The 17,599-nt window shown below is 43.4% G+C and overlaps 1 protein-coding gene across 7 annotated transcripts in view; it reads left to right on the forward strand.

Moving 5' to 3' along the window:
* SH3KBP1 (SH3 domain containing kinase binding protein 1) overlaps positions 1-17,599 on the forward strand; it is a 328,394-nt gene that overhangs the window by 94,720 nt on the left and 216,075 nt on the right. The window contains exon 1 of one of the 7 annotated variants that reach the window (XM_075913604.1): positions 4,489-4,676. The exons of 5 other annotated variants lie outside the window; for them this stretch is intronic. In XM_075913604.1, coding sequence (XP_075769719.1) covers positions 4,662-4,676 — 15 coding nt within the window. In that variant the 5' untranslated portion in view covers positions 4,489-4,661. Of the gene's footprint in view, positions 1-4,488; positions 4,677-17,599 lie in introns of those variants that run through there. One more of the 7 variants, XM_006121845.4, reaches the window with a different exon arrangement.

A 17,599-nucleotide genomic window follows, 5' to 3' on the forward strand; every position in this document is an offset into this window, starting at 1 on the left:
CTCCAACACCCCTTTCCCAGGCCAGAATCCTCCCCTGGATCACAAGTCCTTGCCCCAGACCATAACCCCCTCCTTCACCCAAACTCCATCTCTGACTCCACACTCCCACCTGCACCCCAGTCGTCTATTCCAAGCACCCTTCTACACCCCACCCATCCTCCCAGACCCCACATTCCTCCACAGAAGTGCTGCCCTTGACCATTTACCAAAATCACCTTGAAGTAGCCCCCATTAAAAATTATTGCCCACCCCTGCTCTAGTGTAAATTGAAAGTAGTGCTACTGAAATCAGTGGAGTTGTTCCTAGTTTACAGCAGCATAAATTAGACCAGAAAGTGATTCACTATGTCTGAAGTACATTGAACAGATCAGAATTACACTCTCTTCAAATAATTCTTTCTATTTATGAGTTAAATAGTGACCATCAATGTGGTAAGTATCATGAAAATGAATTTGAATGACCTTCCTAGTAATTTCTAGGAAAGTATATTTTCAGGTGTGGTAAGTAATGATATCCAGTGACCAAGGAAACTGGTTCTTGACATGGACACTCCATGGAGAATTCACAGTAATAAACTAACTATGGACGTCAGCTGGTGTGTGTGTGTGTGTGTTTTTGTTTGTTCGTTTGTTGTTCGTAGTGAAAAGAGCTACACACGTTTTTTGGGGGGAACGCCTTAATCCCAAATATTGTTTTACAGGAGAAAAGTGAACACTGCATATGTTCCAAGGTCTTTCATAGAAAAGATACATTGACCCTGTTCTGCCAGCAGAATGAATAGCCTTTTTACCTCCAATGAAATAAAACAAGAAGTGTATTTATTGTGAGTCTTAAAATAAATCTCCCAAATGCTAGGAAACGCCTGTCAGGTCTTTCTGCATGACACCATCTTGTACTAGTACAGCACTGTCTTGCCACGATCTTTATAACCATTGATGCTGGGATATGCGTGTTAGTGGTGGAATACCAAGAATGGATGCATTAAAATCACAGGTCCAAAGAAATCAAACCCCTCCTTTTGATCAATACAGCTTACTGAGTGTCAAAAAAAAATAATATCCATATGTTTGATTTAGGTTAGAAAGCTTATATATTGAAGATACTTCTACAAAATGTCCAGGTTAGGTGGTTGACTTTTTTTATAGAAGGTTTCTGGGCCATTGGTATTGTTTTAGTAGGAACTCCTCTGCTGTTGCTGGATACCTGGCCTAGAGGGAATTACATCAGTCAGCTCTTCTAGGTTGAATGTTTTAGCCATTGCAGTGAGGAGGCTTTGGGAGACGTGAAAAGAAAAGGAGAGGCTTCTAAGTGAGCTGAGGGGAATTATGAAGTGCTTACTGGCATGCAGACGAGCCAGGAATATACTGACGTGTGTCACTGGTCACTGTTACACACAATACGTGATTGTTTATTTACACAATCTGATATGACTATTCCATGGTTTCTCTGATTTCACAGTTTAGTGTGGCATTTCAAAGAAGTTGCAAGTTGTGAAAACTGCTCCATAGGATGCTTTTAAGCCAGGTCCCCCCAGCACCGGGTCCTGTCTCCTCCCTCCCTCTCCCCCTCCCCCCGCTACCTCTGCAGGAGGCAGAAAGGGGGGGCAGGCGGATCCATGGAACCAGCACGTGAGGGGAACCTGCTCCGCAGGCGTATCTGCTCCAGCCTGCCCCTCTCACCCTCCACACTGCTGCCTTTCTATCGGAGGCAGCAGTGTAGGGGGTGGGGGAGCTTGTATAGAGTTGGCTTTAAGCCAACTCTTCACAAACACCGGCTGCTGCTCTTCCCTTCTCCCCACAGCTTCTGATAGAGAGGCAGCAAGGAGGGAGGGAATACAAGCAGTTGTCAAGATTAACCGATAAGCCTACGCTTATTAGTTAATCGTGTAGTCGTCTACATGGTGGCATCCCTAGTCTAGACCGTCTGGCCAGTGGACTAGCATGAGCAGCTGAGGCTGGTAATTCTATCCCATTTGTAGAACTGTGTGTATGAGTGTGTGCGCGTGGTGGGTAATTTTTGTAGCTAGGAGGGGTAAATAAGTTCTGCCTTCACAATAAGTGCAGCACGTTGCTTTATCCTCCTAACAGGATTTTGCTAGTTGTATTTCTACAAGTGTAACAAGTGGATGGAAACCTAAAAAGGGGAAAGCTCTACCCTGCAGCTCCTGAAAGGCAGTCGGTGGCTTACACATTGGCCTCAGACTTTTCTCGGTTCCAGGAATAGCAAAAGCAGCATTACAACAAAGCCTTCCCACACAAGAAACTATATACTTACAGCCACTAAAAGGTGGCAAGACAAAAATTTAATGGGATGGAAGGGAGTATAGCTGGGAGTGAAGTGCTTCTGAGTTCATGCCAAGCATCTGGGGCAGGTAGCCCCTCCTGATACTAACACTGCAAGTGCTACACTCTGCTTTTAGTGAGCTAGCGTAGCACATAGCAGAATGGAGTCCCAGGTCTGCAGCTACTCCACACACAACTATTTGAGCCTCCACACTTAATATTACTTTTAGATTTTCACTGTAAACTTGAATTGACCTGCATTCTAGTGAATGGATTAGCTCTTCTGATTCTGGATAGCCAAGCACGTTTCTGTTAACTATGCAGTTTTATCTACTATTCATTAAAAGCCCATAATGAAACTTAAGGCTGAGCAGTGTAGTTAACCTTATGTGGCTCCAGGAACTTTGAATTTTCTACTTAGTAACTCTGAGCCAGTAGCATCAGTCAATGAATACTGTATTAAGCAATTTCAATAGGAAAGTACCATAATTCCCAGAGTTCCCTTATCCTTGTTAAAGGACTTAGACCAGTGTTTCTTAAACTGTGTTCCACGGCACACTGGTGTGCCACGAGGCAGTCAGAGGTGTGCCACTGAGAACAGTAGAGTTCAAAATGGCCACCCTTAAAGGGGCAGGCAACCTTTTGAGGGGAAGGGGGGGGAGGCGCTCAATAACTTTTCCCCGGCCTCTTTTTTTCCCCCCCTCAACACAAAATCCTTGATGTTCCTCATAAAAAAATATTGTTTAGTGTTCCTCGGTCTTAAAAAGTTTAAGAAACACTGACTTAGACCTTAATTAAACAGCACTGTTGCATCATACCTGCTGCCTATTTTCCATCATTCACCCACATCCTTACATCCTCCCCTCTGTTCAGTCTGTGTTGTAGCAAGGTGGTGTCCCAGAACAAACCCCACTGATGACCTGTCATGGCCCTGTAAGAATTCTGCCCTCAGCTCCTTCTTGCTTCTCCAAAATAACTTGCTCACAACCCAGAGTACATTTTAAGCTTTCATAAAAATCCAATGTACTTTGGCCCCTCAGACCCAAATACTCCATCTTGGTGAAAAGATTCTGTAGCCTGCCACCATGAGGCTGCCTATTGCTTCTCTCTTGGGTTCAGGGATTTCACAGATCTCCGTGTGAGTCAAAGTAGTGGTTCAAGCTGGCTTCACTGAGGCAGCTAGAGCTATGTTCCAGCCCTGCTTTACAGAGCCTCTCTCTAAGAATCTGCTAAATGCTGTGGTGTCATCCCGTTCAGGGGAGAATTCCCTGATTAACACCTGGCTCCCATTCCTCATTTTATGGAACAAGATTGGCTGGCACCAAGACCAACAACTCCTTAAAGGGACCGGACCATTTTCTTACCAAGATGTCAATGACCTTGTCAAAGCAGCAATGGACAAGACTCTCCATGATCTTATATAGTTTCTCCCCTTCCTATATTCACTCTTGTGGTTTTAATATCCATGATTTCCAGTCACACTGGCATTGCCCCAGTAGACAGTGATGCTTTGGAGGACAATAAAATGGGTAGCCGTTCTTGAAATAAGTCTTACGTGGACAAGGTATGCTTATGGAACATTGACAGAACTTCTTGTGTGTGGACACGAGATCTGGGGGACCATGCAGTGGTTAGCATAATGAATTTCTCTAGTATAGGCAAGGCTTAAATAGGTTCTTTTGTTTGAAATTTAAAACAAGAAACTTTTTTTAAGGGAAAGGCATAACTTGTCCAAGAAGCCTTTTTAAAACAAGGAATTTACTTTGTCGTGATGTCCTTCAGTGTTTATGCCAAGTTTTGTACTATGCTGTAGGAGGGTGTGCTGAGTAAGTATTGGATTGAGAAACTGGGATGAGAAGTTTCAGTGTGACCCATTACTTCAAAGGTAGCATGCAAATACAATTTGTAAAGATTGAGTGATTCTAGATCTTGACCTCCTCCTTAGACTGAGATGTGAATGCACCTTCCTTCCTATAATTAATTAAATTCTGACATGCTCCTGAGGCTGTAGGGCATGACCACACCCCTTCCAGTCCTACTTCTCATTCTCTGCTTGTTTGAAGCAGGAGTAAGCAAGATCGTTCTCTGCACTCACTTTTCTCCCATAAGAGACTATATAAAACAGAAAAGGATCATCTCAACAGATCAACCCTGGTCTTCTTTCTGCTTGTTTCTCTTTCCTCAGCCATGGTAGAGCAGGCTGAATGGAGAAAGGACATGAGGTGCTCTATCTGTGATTAGATCTCAAGAAAGACAGAGAAGTCACCCATCTCCGCTCCCAACAGTGTGCCTTCCCTCTGCCTGGGGGAGATCGATTACGAGTCTAGAAGGGTTGTTGGTAACTCTGCTTTTCTCCACATCAGCCAAGACTTCTGAGAAATGCCTCTTTTAAGGGTAAGTGCTCTCTACTTTTGTGGCTCAGCAAAAAGGGCTGTTCTCACTGGTCAAGAGCTCCTTTTGGGGAAAATCAAAGACTTCTCAAGCATCTTCTGGTCTACTGCTAAAGAGAAATGCTTCATGATCTGCACCAGTTCCTCATAAGGATAATTAGAAACCTTGAAAATAACTCAGAAACTTTTCTGATTCCTTTTTTTCCCCTCAAAAAGATTCTGTTTTCCAGAATGCTCTCTTGCCATAATGATAGAAATGTAGCCGTGTTAGTCTGGTGTAGCTGAAACAAAATACAGGACTATGTAGCACTTTAAAGACTAACAAGATGGTTTATTAGATGATGAGCTTTCGTGGGCCAGACCCACTTCCTCAGATCAAATAGTGGAAGAAAATAGTCACAACCATATATACCAAAGGATACAATTCAAAAAAATGAACACATATGAAAAGGACAAATCAAATTTCAGAACAGAAGGGGGATGCGGGGGTGGGGGGGAGGTAAATGTCTGTGAGAGCTCTCTCCCCCCCCCCCCCCGCATCCCCCTTCTGTTCTGAAATTTGATTTGTCCTTTTCATACGTGTTCATTTTTTTTTAATTGTATCCTTTGGTATATATGGTTGTGACTATTTTCTTCCACTATTTGATCTGAGGAAGTGGGTCTGGCCCAACAAAGCTCATCATCTAATAAACCATCTTGTCCTGTATTTTGTTTCTCTTGCCATAAGTTATATATTGAATGATGAACATTAGAGGTCAGGGACTTAAGTGGTAGGCTGAGACCCAAAAGGATGCAGTAGTTTAAAAAAAAAAAAAGAGATAGAAGCCATATGATGTGTTTTCTAGCCCCAGAGCCTCAGGGAATAGCCTGAATTGCATCTGATGTGTGCAGGAGGAGGAGAAGATGAAATGCCTTGGACTGGAAGAGAGAGGAAGTGATTGGGAAACAAGTTCTCTGTTACGACATATGAAAGAAGTATTTGTTTTGTGGAACCTAATTTTTCTGAATTGTGGAGTACTTGCAGCTTCTGTCAACTTCCTGTTCAAATGGCGGGTGCTCAGTACTTCTGAAAATCAGAATTATAACATATTTCTGTGAAATTGGCAGGTGGTTGCCAGCAATGCTTATGAAAAGACCTTTAGGCTAAAGTGTCAGAGCACAGAAGGAAGTGTTAAATTCTAATCTCTGATTTACAAGTCTGGCAGCACATACTGCTCACATGGAGTGTGATTTGAATAATGATGTGTCTACTCCTAATCTCATTAACCCTGATTTAATCCAGGATTTTATTGCGTTAATGCTTGCTAACTTCAATAGCACTAGTCAAACAAGCATTCCTGTAAATATCTTTCTAAAAACATATGTCCGTGAGACTTTTTTTTTTTTTTTGAGAGGGAAAAGATGCAACTTAAATGAGAAGACTCCTTAAAACACAGGGAACTGGATTTTACCCTTGTCTGTATCTTGAAATCAATGGGGTTTCACAGTTTGTTTTATGTTTATGGTAAATACAGTGGACTTTACTTTTTGCCTTTGTAATCAAAGGCTGTAGAAGCTTGGATTATTGGGTTAAGAGAGTGACATACATTTGAAGGGCAGCTCTGTCAAGAAACAATAAGCTTTTACCAAATATGTATAATTTGCCTAAATCTTTTTATGCCAAAAGGCTTTGTGCTATGGTATTAAAGAACTGTGTGGAGACTGGGATGTTGGGTATATTTTTCTGGACTGGTGAGGGAAATGGATGAGCTGTCACTATGGCTTTTTAAAAAACGGTGACAAATAAAAATGTCAGTATTTCAAAGTTGATATGTTTTTGTTTTACATAGTGATTTTACTTTATTTTCCCCTTCATTGGAAATCATTTGGGGGGGAGGGAGGAAAAAGCCTTCCCTCACCCCAAATTAAAATCTTTCCCGTGATTCTAAACTGAGAACTCAACACGCTGGATGACTTAGGCATTATTCTCATTTGAAAATCCTGCTGTAAAGAACTGTCTGGTGTATGAGCGGATTCTGCTCTGAGAATTTGCTTTATGTCGCCCACTGAACCTGCATGTGTCATAGGTAGTGCTTTATGCTATTGTTTAATGTATTATGCTTTACCATAATGTCTGCAATTTCTTGATTCTAATGCTATTTTTCCATATCAGTTTACCTACTTCAGATTGTAAATAAGGGGGGAGAAAGAACAAAGATGCAACCTCTTGAATTAATGATTTTAAGGAACAGCTTGCGTATCAGTGATAGAGCCTTTGCTGTGCTCTCAGCAGAAATATTTGTACTAGGCTAAATATAAAGATTGACTCTTTTTGAGTCATCTTCCTTTTATTCATCCCTCAAAGTAATAGGTTGTGTGTGTGATGGAAGCACAGTTATTTACCTCTCTTCTTATAAATTCATAATTATGTTTTTCTCCTTATCAAGAACAATTTTGTACTTTCTAAGAAGTTAATGATGGTTTGATTCTTTTGGAGAAAAATAAGCCCTCCACTTCCCTCCTCTTCCTCTCTCCCCCTCCCCCCGCCTCTATTGAGGAGCTTGAATGGAGAGGCAGAAAAAGCACAATGGGGTGTGTTTCCCTTCTTTCTGTTGTGATAGAGAAGAGCTGGCTGGTGGATAGAATGTTCAGTGCCTCTCTACAGATGTGGCAATCTGGGCTGGGTGTATGTGGGGGTGTCACGTTACTGGAATTTGAGGGAAGCAGCCGGATCGTGGCTGCACCCATAGGTGGGGGTGCTGGCCCCAACAATGATATAGAAGGGGGCCATGTGGGGTATTGAATAGGAGCTTGTTGTTTGCTGATCCTGTGTACGCTATTTATGTGAGTGTTTAATGTCTGTGTGAGCAGATAGGAATCTGTAATCTGTGTGGAAGCTGAATATTTCTCTGAATGTGGTTAAGCATTGCTATGGACAGGCTGAGTAGCGAAGCCCTGTGGAACAATGGCACTTGATGGGCCAAGGACACACCTAAAGCATGAGGGCGGAGACCCAAGAGCTGCCAGCAGAGAGAGGCTGAGGACCAGGTGACCGGCTGAGACCAGAAGAGGCCAGGAAGGGGGTATAAAGAGGCCATGTGGTCGATGCCATTTTGTTCTCAGCTCAGCACTTCATCCCAGAGGCAGCATTGCAGGGATCGAAGAGCCCGAAAGACCTGTGAACCCATCCTGATCTTAGGATGTGCAATAAGAACTTTTAAACCAGCAGCTGCAACATCTCTGCTAGAGCCTGCATCGAGAACTGGGAGATTCGGTGCATGTAACGTACTGTACTTTAATAACCTTACTCTCATGCTTTTCTTTATGTTACTAAACCTTTAGTTGTTAGATGCTAAAGGATTGGCCCAGCGTGATTTGTGGGTAAGGTCCAGAGGGTAAATTGACCAGGGATCTGTGGCTGGTTTCTTGGAACCGGACAGAACTTGTTCGGGGTAGGTGGAATTGGGTGCTAGGACCGCCCCACCTGTGTATAGGCCCGGGGCCATCTGGGGCACGGATATTGCTGGGGTGTCGGAGGGGTTTTGCTCGTGAGGCTTCAGGCAGGCTGCTGAAGCGCTCTGTGGGACTGGTTTGTGGCCTGTGTGGAGAGGTCACCAGTCTGGGGGCTGTAAGGAGCCCCGGATTTGAGCAATTCGCCCCGAGCGGACACCCTCAGCTGTGCCCAGACACGGCCCGGTCCGTCACAGGGGGTGTAAGAGTTGTCGGACCAAATGGGTCACTGAAACTGTAGTCTTCCCTGTGTTGCTGGGATTATGGTGAGGGAGAGTGCTCCTACTCAGTGGCAGTTAAAAGCCTGGCAATCTCTCCAGTGCCATGAAGGTTGGGGAGGGGTGGAGGCAGGGGATTCTCTATTGCTGTTAGGCTATATGTCAGGGGTGGGCAATAATTTTTGATGGGGGGGGCACTCCAAGATTTTGGAAAGTGGTTGAGGGCAGCACTCTTCCATGATATTAATGGAGGTGTGGGGTGGAGGTTGGGTGCAGGAGGGAGCTTGAGGTAAAGGACTGGGGTGCAGGAGGGAGACTAAAGTCTGGGCGGGAGTTGGGATGAAGCTGGCAGTTGTGACCTAGGGCAGGGGACTGGAGTGCAGGGGTTTGGGATGTGACCTAGGGTAGGAGGGGATTGTGATCTGGGGCAGGAGATCGGGGTGCCAGATCTGGGAGGGGGTATGGGTGTAAGAGGGGGACAGAGGGTTTGGGTATGTTGAGTGGAGGAGCAGAGAATTGGGGCAGGAAAGAGCTGGGGTGCCAGAAGCAGGCTGTGGCCAAGAGACTTACTTGTCAGCTGCCAAACTAGCCTGCCTGCCTGCCTGGCCATGTGCTTTATGAATAACTGAGCCCAGGAGAGGGGGCGTGATTCTTGGTAGCTGCCTGTTATTTCAACAAGCAGCTTCCATTGGCTGGTTTCTGGCAGAAACCAGCCAATGAGAATGTGCTGAGGGAGGGATGGCTTCTAAAACAACTCCCCCCCCCCCCCCACTCCAGTTTTAATACAGAAACAGAGCCCCGTAGTTGTGTTTCTGCATGGCGGGCGGGGGCAAGCTGAGGAGACTGCCTGAGGCTACCTGCTCCCTCCACAGGCTGGATCCAGCCCACCGGCCGTATTTTGCCCAGGCCTGTTATGTGTGGTGACAGTCAGGGGAGCTGATTGCAGCCAGCCTCCTGAAGACAATTCTTGCTGCCACAAAGCTTGGTGCCACCACTCCACTGTCTGTATTTTAATGGAACAAATACTTGACTGAGGATTAGAAACTAGGAATGAATGCTGAAGTGAACGTTGGTGGGCACTAGCAGGCGACTCCACTGTAGTGCAAATTAAATCACACATTTTAGTTTCCCCTTCATCTCCAGCCTACCCAAATCCTTTGCAATCTCACTGTTTGTGCCTTTTGTAAGAGATTATTTTCAGTCTTGTGATTCTGCATTTCTGAGAAGTTAGGTTTTGATGCAGATTCATAAAAAATTATCCTCATTTTTAAGGTCTTTCATGTAGGGATGTTAAATAAAAATATTATTGTAACTGTAAAAGCGACAAGGAGTCCTGTGGCACCTTATAGACTAACAGATGTAGTGTAGCATAAACTTTCGTAGGCAAAGACCCACTTTGTCAGATGCATGTAGTGGAAATTTCCAGAGGCAGGTATAAATATGCAGGCCAGAATAAGGCTAGAGTTATCTGGAAATTTCCACTACATGCATCTGACGAAGTGAGTCTTTGCCCACGAAAGTTTATGCTACACTACATCTGTTAGTCTATAAGGTGCCACAGGACTCCTTGTCGCTTTTGCAGATCCAGACTAACACAGCTACCCCTCTGATATTGTAACTGTGTAGCTGCTAAAATTGTTAGCTGTTACACAATAGCTCACCCGGAGCGAGGCTGTCAGCCAGTGCGTGCTTGGATGCAGGCCCCACTCTTGGGGAGCCAGCTGCTGCCCTGTGCTGCAGACTCTCATAAAGGAGCAGCATTTGGCTCCCCAGAAGCTGGTGAGCTCAGCTGCCTCCTGCATGAGAGTCTGCAGCGCAGGGCAGCAGCTGGCTCCCTGGGAGCTGGACCGGGAGCTGGCGTGTAACCATTTGGGTAACTGATAAGCTCATGCTTATTGGTTTCCTGTTTAAATAAGTGCACTCTTACACATCTCTACTTTCATGGCCTATCCTTTTGCTACTTGATCCTCTGTCCTGCACTAGGAGAAGATGATTCCCATCGCTACTCTGTCAGTAATGTCCATCTTCATTGCCTGTTTGTTAAACTGACAAAAGCACCTTTCTGCTTTTCCCCGTGTTGCCGCTCATACAATGGAATCTCTTCCTCTAAACATCCACAAACATGGACAGTGGGTGTGGTAAGCTGGGGAAGGCTGTGCCTCCCCAAACAGCCTGTTGTGGCCCTACCCACATTGCATCCCCAAGCCCCCTCCTACAGTTCCCAGCATTCTTCCAGGCTGGCTGTGGCTGGTTCAGGTGACCTGTTGCTCGGACTTGGAGTGGCTAGTACAGGAGCCACGCTGCCTGCACAGTACTCGGGATGGAGGCACTGCTGCTATGCTGCCCAGCCCCTCGAGGCTGGGGTCAGGTGCCTGGTTGGGGATGCTTTGGGCTCCTGCAGCAAAGGGGCAGGACCATGGGTAGAAGAGGAGAGGCTAGTCTCCACCAATGGCCAGTTCACCAGCCACTCACATCCACAAAGCTGCCTCAGTATCCTCTCTCAAATCCCTCCTTTTCCGTGATGCCTACAAAAAAACTTGACAATAATTATGCAGCTGGTATTTTGTGATCACGGCTTTTATCCTGACCACTTTTGTGTCATTGTTTCCCTGTTTATCTGTTGTGATAAACATCTGTTGTGATTTTTCTTATATTTGGAATGTAAGGACATGAGCGCAGGGACTGGTTTTTTGGTGTTTTCCCATGCATAGCACTGTGGAACCTGCTGTCTCAGTGGGATCCCTAGGCATTATCGTAATATAAATTAATAATAAAACTAAATAGAGAAAGGGACCTGAAACAGAATAGCAGACCTGAATCTCCTCACTCCTTTGCAACGGGTGAAGATTGGCTCCAGAACTGTACCTTCTGACTTAGACTCACTCTTTAGTTAAATACATAAATTACAGAGTTTGGTTGCTTCCTATTTTTTTGTTGTACTTCTCATTTTGAGTCTTGATGAGACAAACATTTTAAAGATCTTTAGCATGTATTTGAATGTCTGTCTATCTGTTGTCTTGTGCTCATCAACATCATGTCCCAGCTCCCCCCAGAGAACTTTAACTATAGTGCATTAATTGTCTGATTTTATTTCACCATGTTTCCTTTAAGGCAGTTGGAACTGTTTATTTCCTTCCTCTCTGTCTGCCTCTCACCTCTTCTCTTTCCCCTCCCCCTTCAACTTTCTTATTTTCTTGTCTGTTTTTAGTTGCAGCTGTGGATAATTTAAATTGTAAAAGCGCATTGAACAATTTTCTCTGAACTGGAGGGTTAAGAGCTATGTTTATTGCCTGGAGCAGGAACCACTACTGAAAAGCCACACACGGGGGTGAGGAGGGAGAGTCTATCGTGCATTTATAAAACAGAGCTGAGGGAGTACTTAGGACCTAAATGATCTGTGGAGTTTATTATTATGATGTAAATATCTATGGTGATTTAGGTCTCTATATTATACAAGGCACTTTACATACATAGAAACTAAGTTCCTATCTGGAAGAAGTTTTATGATGAGACAAGCAAATATAAGATGCAACACAAGACAACACAGCTGTTTCAGAAAAGGGAAGGTGTGGGACTATTAAGACCCGGCTCTTGCTATGGGGGAAGGTCAGCTTAAGCTATGCAAATCCAACTACATTTAAAAAAATGTAGTTGAAGGTGATGTAAGGTGAGCTTCAGTGCCATCCTCACAGTGGGAGATTGAAGGAAGAAATGCTCCCATCAATTTCCCTTATTCCTTGTGAGGAGGAGTAGTACTGGTGCCAACAGGTTTTCCCCTAGTGTTTGATTTAGCTTGTCTTTACTAGACCTGTTAAATCAAATGCCAGAAGATCAATCACCCCACAAGTGAACCCCATCAATTTTCCCACAGGTGAAGACGTGGCTTCAGAGTATAGGGAGAGGGATTGCTGGAAAATGAGATCTAAGGAGACAAAGTATCTGATAAACACAAAGGCTGAGAGTGGGAAAAGCAAGAGAGAAGGTAGGAGAAATGGAGAGATAGGCAGAGTAAAATCCATGTAGGATTTTGGAGAGAAAGGTGAGATGCTTAAATCTGTTGTGGAAACCTCGGCAGGATATGACACAGTCAGAGTGCTTCAGCACCTTGGTTCATGGGAAGGTTGGAGTAGCAGGGCATGTGAATGCAGGAGTCCACAGCCATGGTTCAGCAAGCTGTTAATCACTGTAAAATATGCTAGCTATTGGAGTTTATTTCCTCTTTTTGTTAGCCGCCATTTTATTAATATGTAATAACTTTGAGAGGAAAATACAAAACAGAAACCTCCTATACTTGCAATAAGTGTAAATTGTTTATATTAATGTCTGACATGAATTTGTTCCAAAGGCTTATATAGTTCCACACTGCTCATTACTGGTTCTCAAGTACTTAAGAAGTATGTACCTGTTTAATAATAGAATTATAATAAAACATTACAATTCTTATTTAGTTTGACAGAAATAAAGGTAGCTCAGAGTCCTAGTCCTTTTTACATGAGCAAGCTCATTTATGCTAAGATAGTGCAGTGGTTTTAGATCAACACAAGTTATAAAATATATATTAGGAATACAGTAATGAGTAAGTTATAGATGACAAACCTTCCAACTTTACTAAGGTCTAAGATAAACTGTCTAACAACAGTTGTAAGGCTTCCCACACATCTGTGCAACCAAGCAGACAGCACTGTCAAAAAATGATGGATGGGGTCCAGTAATTTCTTAGCAGCAGAGGAAGAAAGTGAGACCAAAAGCAGTGAGGTGAGTTGCTCAAGCAGAAAGCATTCCCTGCAAAAAGAAGCACTCTAGGGCCCTGATCCTGTGCATGCCTAACTTTACATGTTGTGGGCATTCCTACTGAAAATAATGGAGCTACTCTCAGAAGGAAAAGTTCAGCATGTGCATAATTCTTTGCAGGATTAGGGCCTACATTAGATGCTGATCATGAGAGACACTGAAATAGGCTATGTGATGAATTCTGAAGTTAACATACACAAATCAAAAGAGCACAATGAGCTGTTTAGAGAGATGTTGTATAGAAATAAGTCAATAACCGAAAAGGACTGCTGGAGACCGGAATTATTTGCTGAAGTTTTGACTTGTAGAAATTCTAGAGAAAACTGGGAAACTGATAAGTTTTTTATCCCTCTCTACACACCAGCTACGTTATTGTATCCCTGACTGGTAGTTGGTGTACATAATAACCACTGAAGGTGCTAACAGCTTCCTTAGTGGTATCCTTCCTGTTTTAGGAATCTATCTATTGACTTCGATTTTTATCTGCTTAGGTCTAAGTACCCATTCTCCAGGTACTTACTGATGCTCTCTCTCTCACTCCCCTCCCTTTTTCTTTATCTTCCCCTCCCCTCTCCTATTTATTTTGAGTTTTCATATCCCCAACTCATAACTCCAGTCATCTGAAGAAGTGGGCTGTGCCCACGGAAGTTCATGATCCCATCTACATGTTTCGTTAGTCTATAAATTGCTACCAGATCATTTGTTGTTTTTTACTGCTATTACGACTAGCCAGTGGAGTTCTTCTTTTATCTCACACTCAATCTGTAGTTTTGGTGCCTGGTCCCTAGTTTGTTTCTTTCTGGCAATGCCTTATGTTTGGTGGTTATATGTGTATTTGATAATGTAGAATAAATATCAAATTTGATAATTTAAAATTAGCATCAGTTTGGTTAAAGAAATGTGTTGTAAAATAAATAAAAGAAGATTTGAAAATGAGTTGTAAGCCCAGAAAGAATGGAGTAGGGAGGATGTCTGGTTCAAGACATAACTAATAAAATAAGACAAAGTTTCTAAAAAGAATGCCTCTGACCAATAGAGGTGATTGCATATGGCTTTAAATAAGACAAAGTGAATCTGAATTAGAAAGAATCACCCCACATATTAGTGCTACATTAATAATTAGGGTCCATGTGATCCTAGGTGTAATAGAAAAACTGGTCAGCAAGTAGAAAGAAGATGAGGTTTATTTCTTAGAGATATATTGCTATCCAAGCTGGAAATTACCAATGTGAGTCTAAGCAACCTTAGGTTTGACCTATTTCTAATTATTTTGATGAAATGCTTATAAATGTTTTGTTACTGTTTGGATGTAGTAAATTGCATGTTTAGACTTTTTAGGTGTGCTTAAATTGTATAAATACCATTTGGCCTTTGGATTTAATAAAGGAATTTATGGTTAATGTACAGGCAGTCCCCGGGTTACGTACAAGATAGGGACTGTAGGTTTGTTCTTAAGTTGAATTTGTATGCAAGTCAGAACTGGTACATATTGTAGGGGAAAGTCTAGCCAAACATTTCTCCAGAGCTCAGTTTTATTCTCCCACACCTCACTTCCCTCAGTCCTTTATTCTCAAGCTGAGGTGTCTGCTGAGAAAAGCCGCTCTGCGTCTCCCTGGTCTGCTGGGGGAGGGGGGGGGGCGCTAGCTTCGCGTCTCCCTAGTCTGCTGGGGGGAAGCAGCTAGTGCGGGGTTGCCTCACCCCGTTTGTAAGTAGGGATCCGATGTAAGTCGGATCCATGTAACCCGGGGACTGCCTGTAGTGTTTTGGTGGTAAAAATAATAATCCCAACACATAATAAAGGAGAAACAAAGTTCAATTAATCTGGAAAGATTTGTGGGGAGTGGAAAGCTGGGGCCAATGGGTTTCTATAGGCCCCTAGAAGGTTTTGACACTTTGCTGCTTTACTTCACTTTTATATTCTTGCCCTTGCGCTTTGCATGTCCCTTTTTAAATGCAGCTATCATATTTACATTATAAGAGATAAATGGGTAATATGGTGCCAAAGATGGTCATTAGTTGACAGGGGTATTGATGTTGACCAGTACAAGAGATTTGCTGCAGAAATACTGTGAAGTTTGATGTAAAATGATATTTTAAATCTTGCCTTATTTTAAATTGTAGAGAACAGTTGGAGGAAATGACTATAAAAAGCTGTATATTTTAAAATACACACTATAGTTTGAGTATGGAGAAGCAGGGTAGAAACCTCTGTTAACATTCTTCATATCAGAGGGTTCCATTATCCTATTCTGATAATTAGAATGTGTTGCATGCCATCCCTCTAGGCTTCTATGAGTCTGTATTCCTATTCCTATTACCATATTTGGCTTTAAGCAACGTACAGGCAGGCAGTAGGGTTTTGAGTTGTAAAATGTCTCATTACTTCTTAACTTGCCTCTGTTTTTTACTGCTTGTTGTTTTGTTTGTTTTCAAAAGCTTTAGAAATTAATATAGAATAATTTGATTAACCCCCTTCCTTCCAGAGTGTATTTCCCTTTTTCAAGTATAAGCCTTAGATATTGTCTTGGTTTGTGACAATAATTTGCGCACCAATTTGCATAGCTTCCTACAGCTTTGAGAAATGAAAGTGACCTACTGTCTAGAACCTTTCATCTCCAAATTAGCACAGAACAGCTTTTTATGTTGCAATTGTTGCTGTGGAAAGCTTGCAGCAATTTACTCAATTGTTTCTAGCTAATTTGCACAGTGAGGCTTGTAAATGCATTGTTGGAAGAATCGGTTGAGTTAAGTTCTTGAAATGTTCCATTAATAAAAATGCAGAAGTTCCCTTTAGTGAATTTAACTTAGTAAACTAATAAAGCAAAGCACTATTATAAGGTAAATACTATTGAGTTCCCTCTACTATTAGCACTAGACCTTTTAAACATGCAGTTTAGAAAAAGTACTGTGTGTTAGTGCATATAACCCGCCGGTTATACAAAGTTTTACAAACCCTGCAACCTCCCCCTCTCCCCCCGCAGGGTATACATGTCTGCGGGGTATGCAAGTTTATTTTTACTTGCCTGCGCTGCACTCTCCGTTCCCCCCACAGGGAGAAGGGTAGATTGCACCTGGCTGCAGCTGCGCGGAGCCTGGGTGCGAGTGCGGCTTCCCTCTCGCAGGCCAGCCAGATCGCCTGCGCTGTGCTCTCTGTTCCCCCCTCCTGCAGGAGGGTGGGATGTGCCTGGCTGCGGCTGTTCAAAACCTGGGCACGAGTGCGGCTCCCCTCCTGCAGGCCAGCCAGCTCGCCTGCGCTGCGCTTTCTGTTCCCATCTCCTGGAGGCTGAGGCTGGTATGTGCAATTACCAGGTACCTTAAAGTAGTGTATATAACCTGCGGGCTGTACACGTGCACGGGTTATCTAAGACGTTTTTTACACATTCAGGAAAAACTGCGGGTTATACATGAGTGTGGATTATATATGCTAATTTACGGTAACATTGGGGTTACTTTTGGGTATTGTTTCTAATACCTCTGAGCAGATTTTCTCAGGGTCGTGGTAGTGGTGTACCCCACATAGTAGTATTAGCTGTAACTATGGTGACAGAACTGATTTACGCATTTCCTCTTTATTGGGGAAATATTTTGTTAGAAGTAACTATATGCAGGCACAGTAGTTAGACTGTTTCTTTCAATGGTAGTTAGTGAACAGCCCTGAAAGCAAAGCCATATATTTTAATATAAATAGTAATAGACACTTTAGACTTACCAAAAGCTTTTTTTTCTTTGCAAACTAACAACCCTGCTATTTAACATCACGTGAAGAATTTGCTAGTTATAGATGGAGGGGAGCCAACAGCTTCTGTGGGCCACTGGGCGAGGTGTCAGGGGGTGGTGGCTCTACACTCCCAGAAAAGGCAAGGCCTCCGGTAGAAAGGGCCAGGCTGCGATGGCAGGTCCTTAGTGGTGCTTAGAACACATCACACTGGCCTCCCTATTCGTCACAGCTGCATGGAGTGTGTGGGGTGCCACTCTGGCAGTGTTTTAAAGGGCCGGGAGCCCCGGGCTCTTAGAATCGCTGCTCCCGAGGTCAACTGCCTCCTTTTACCCCTCTCTGTTGGTGGGCCTCTGTATGGGTGACAGGTTGCCTCCTCTGAGATGCTGCTGAGTCTGCCTGTTCTGCCAGCCTGGGAGCCCTTTCTGCCCATCTTGCTGAGTCAGGTTATTAAGCCTCCTCCAGCAAACACACAGACAGGCACAGCCACACCAAATTGCAGAATGATATACACTGAGAAGACTCAGTTTAAGGGATTAGCAATAGAAAAATGTACCACTTAGTACTGGTGACTGTAGAAATTAATTTTTCTGAGTCTGATTAGTTGGAGAACATTCAGTTTCATATTGATATGGGATCTTGAAAAATCCACTTAACAGTGGTGCACGAGAAACTACCTCTGACAATAAGGCAGGCCCTCTGAGATCATGCTTG

The sequence above is a fragment of the Pelodiscus sinensis genome, chromosome 1 (assembly GCF_049634645.1).
Source record: "Pelodiscus sinensis isolate JC-2024 chromosome 1, ASM4963464v1, whole genome shotgun sequence".
Classification (NCBI taxonomy): domain Eukaryota; kingdom Metazoa; phylum Chordata; order Testudines; family Trionychidae; genus Pelodiscus; species Pelodiscus sinensis.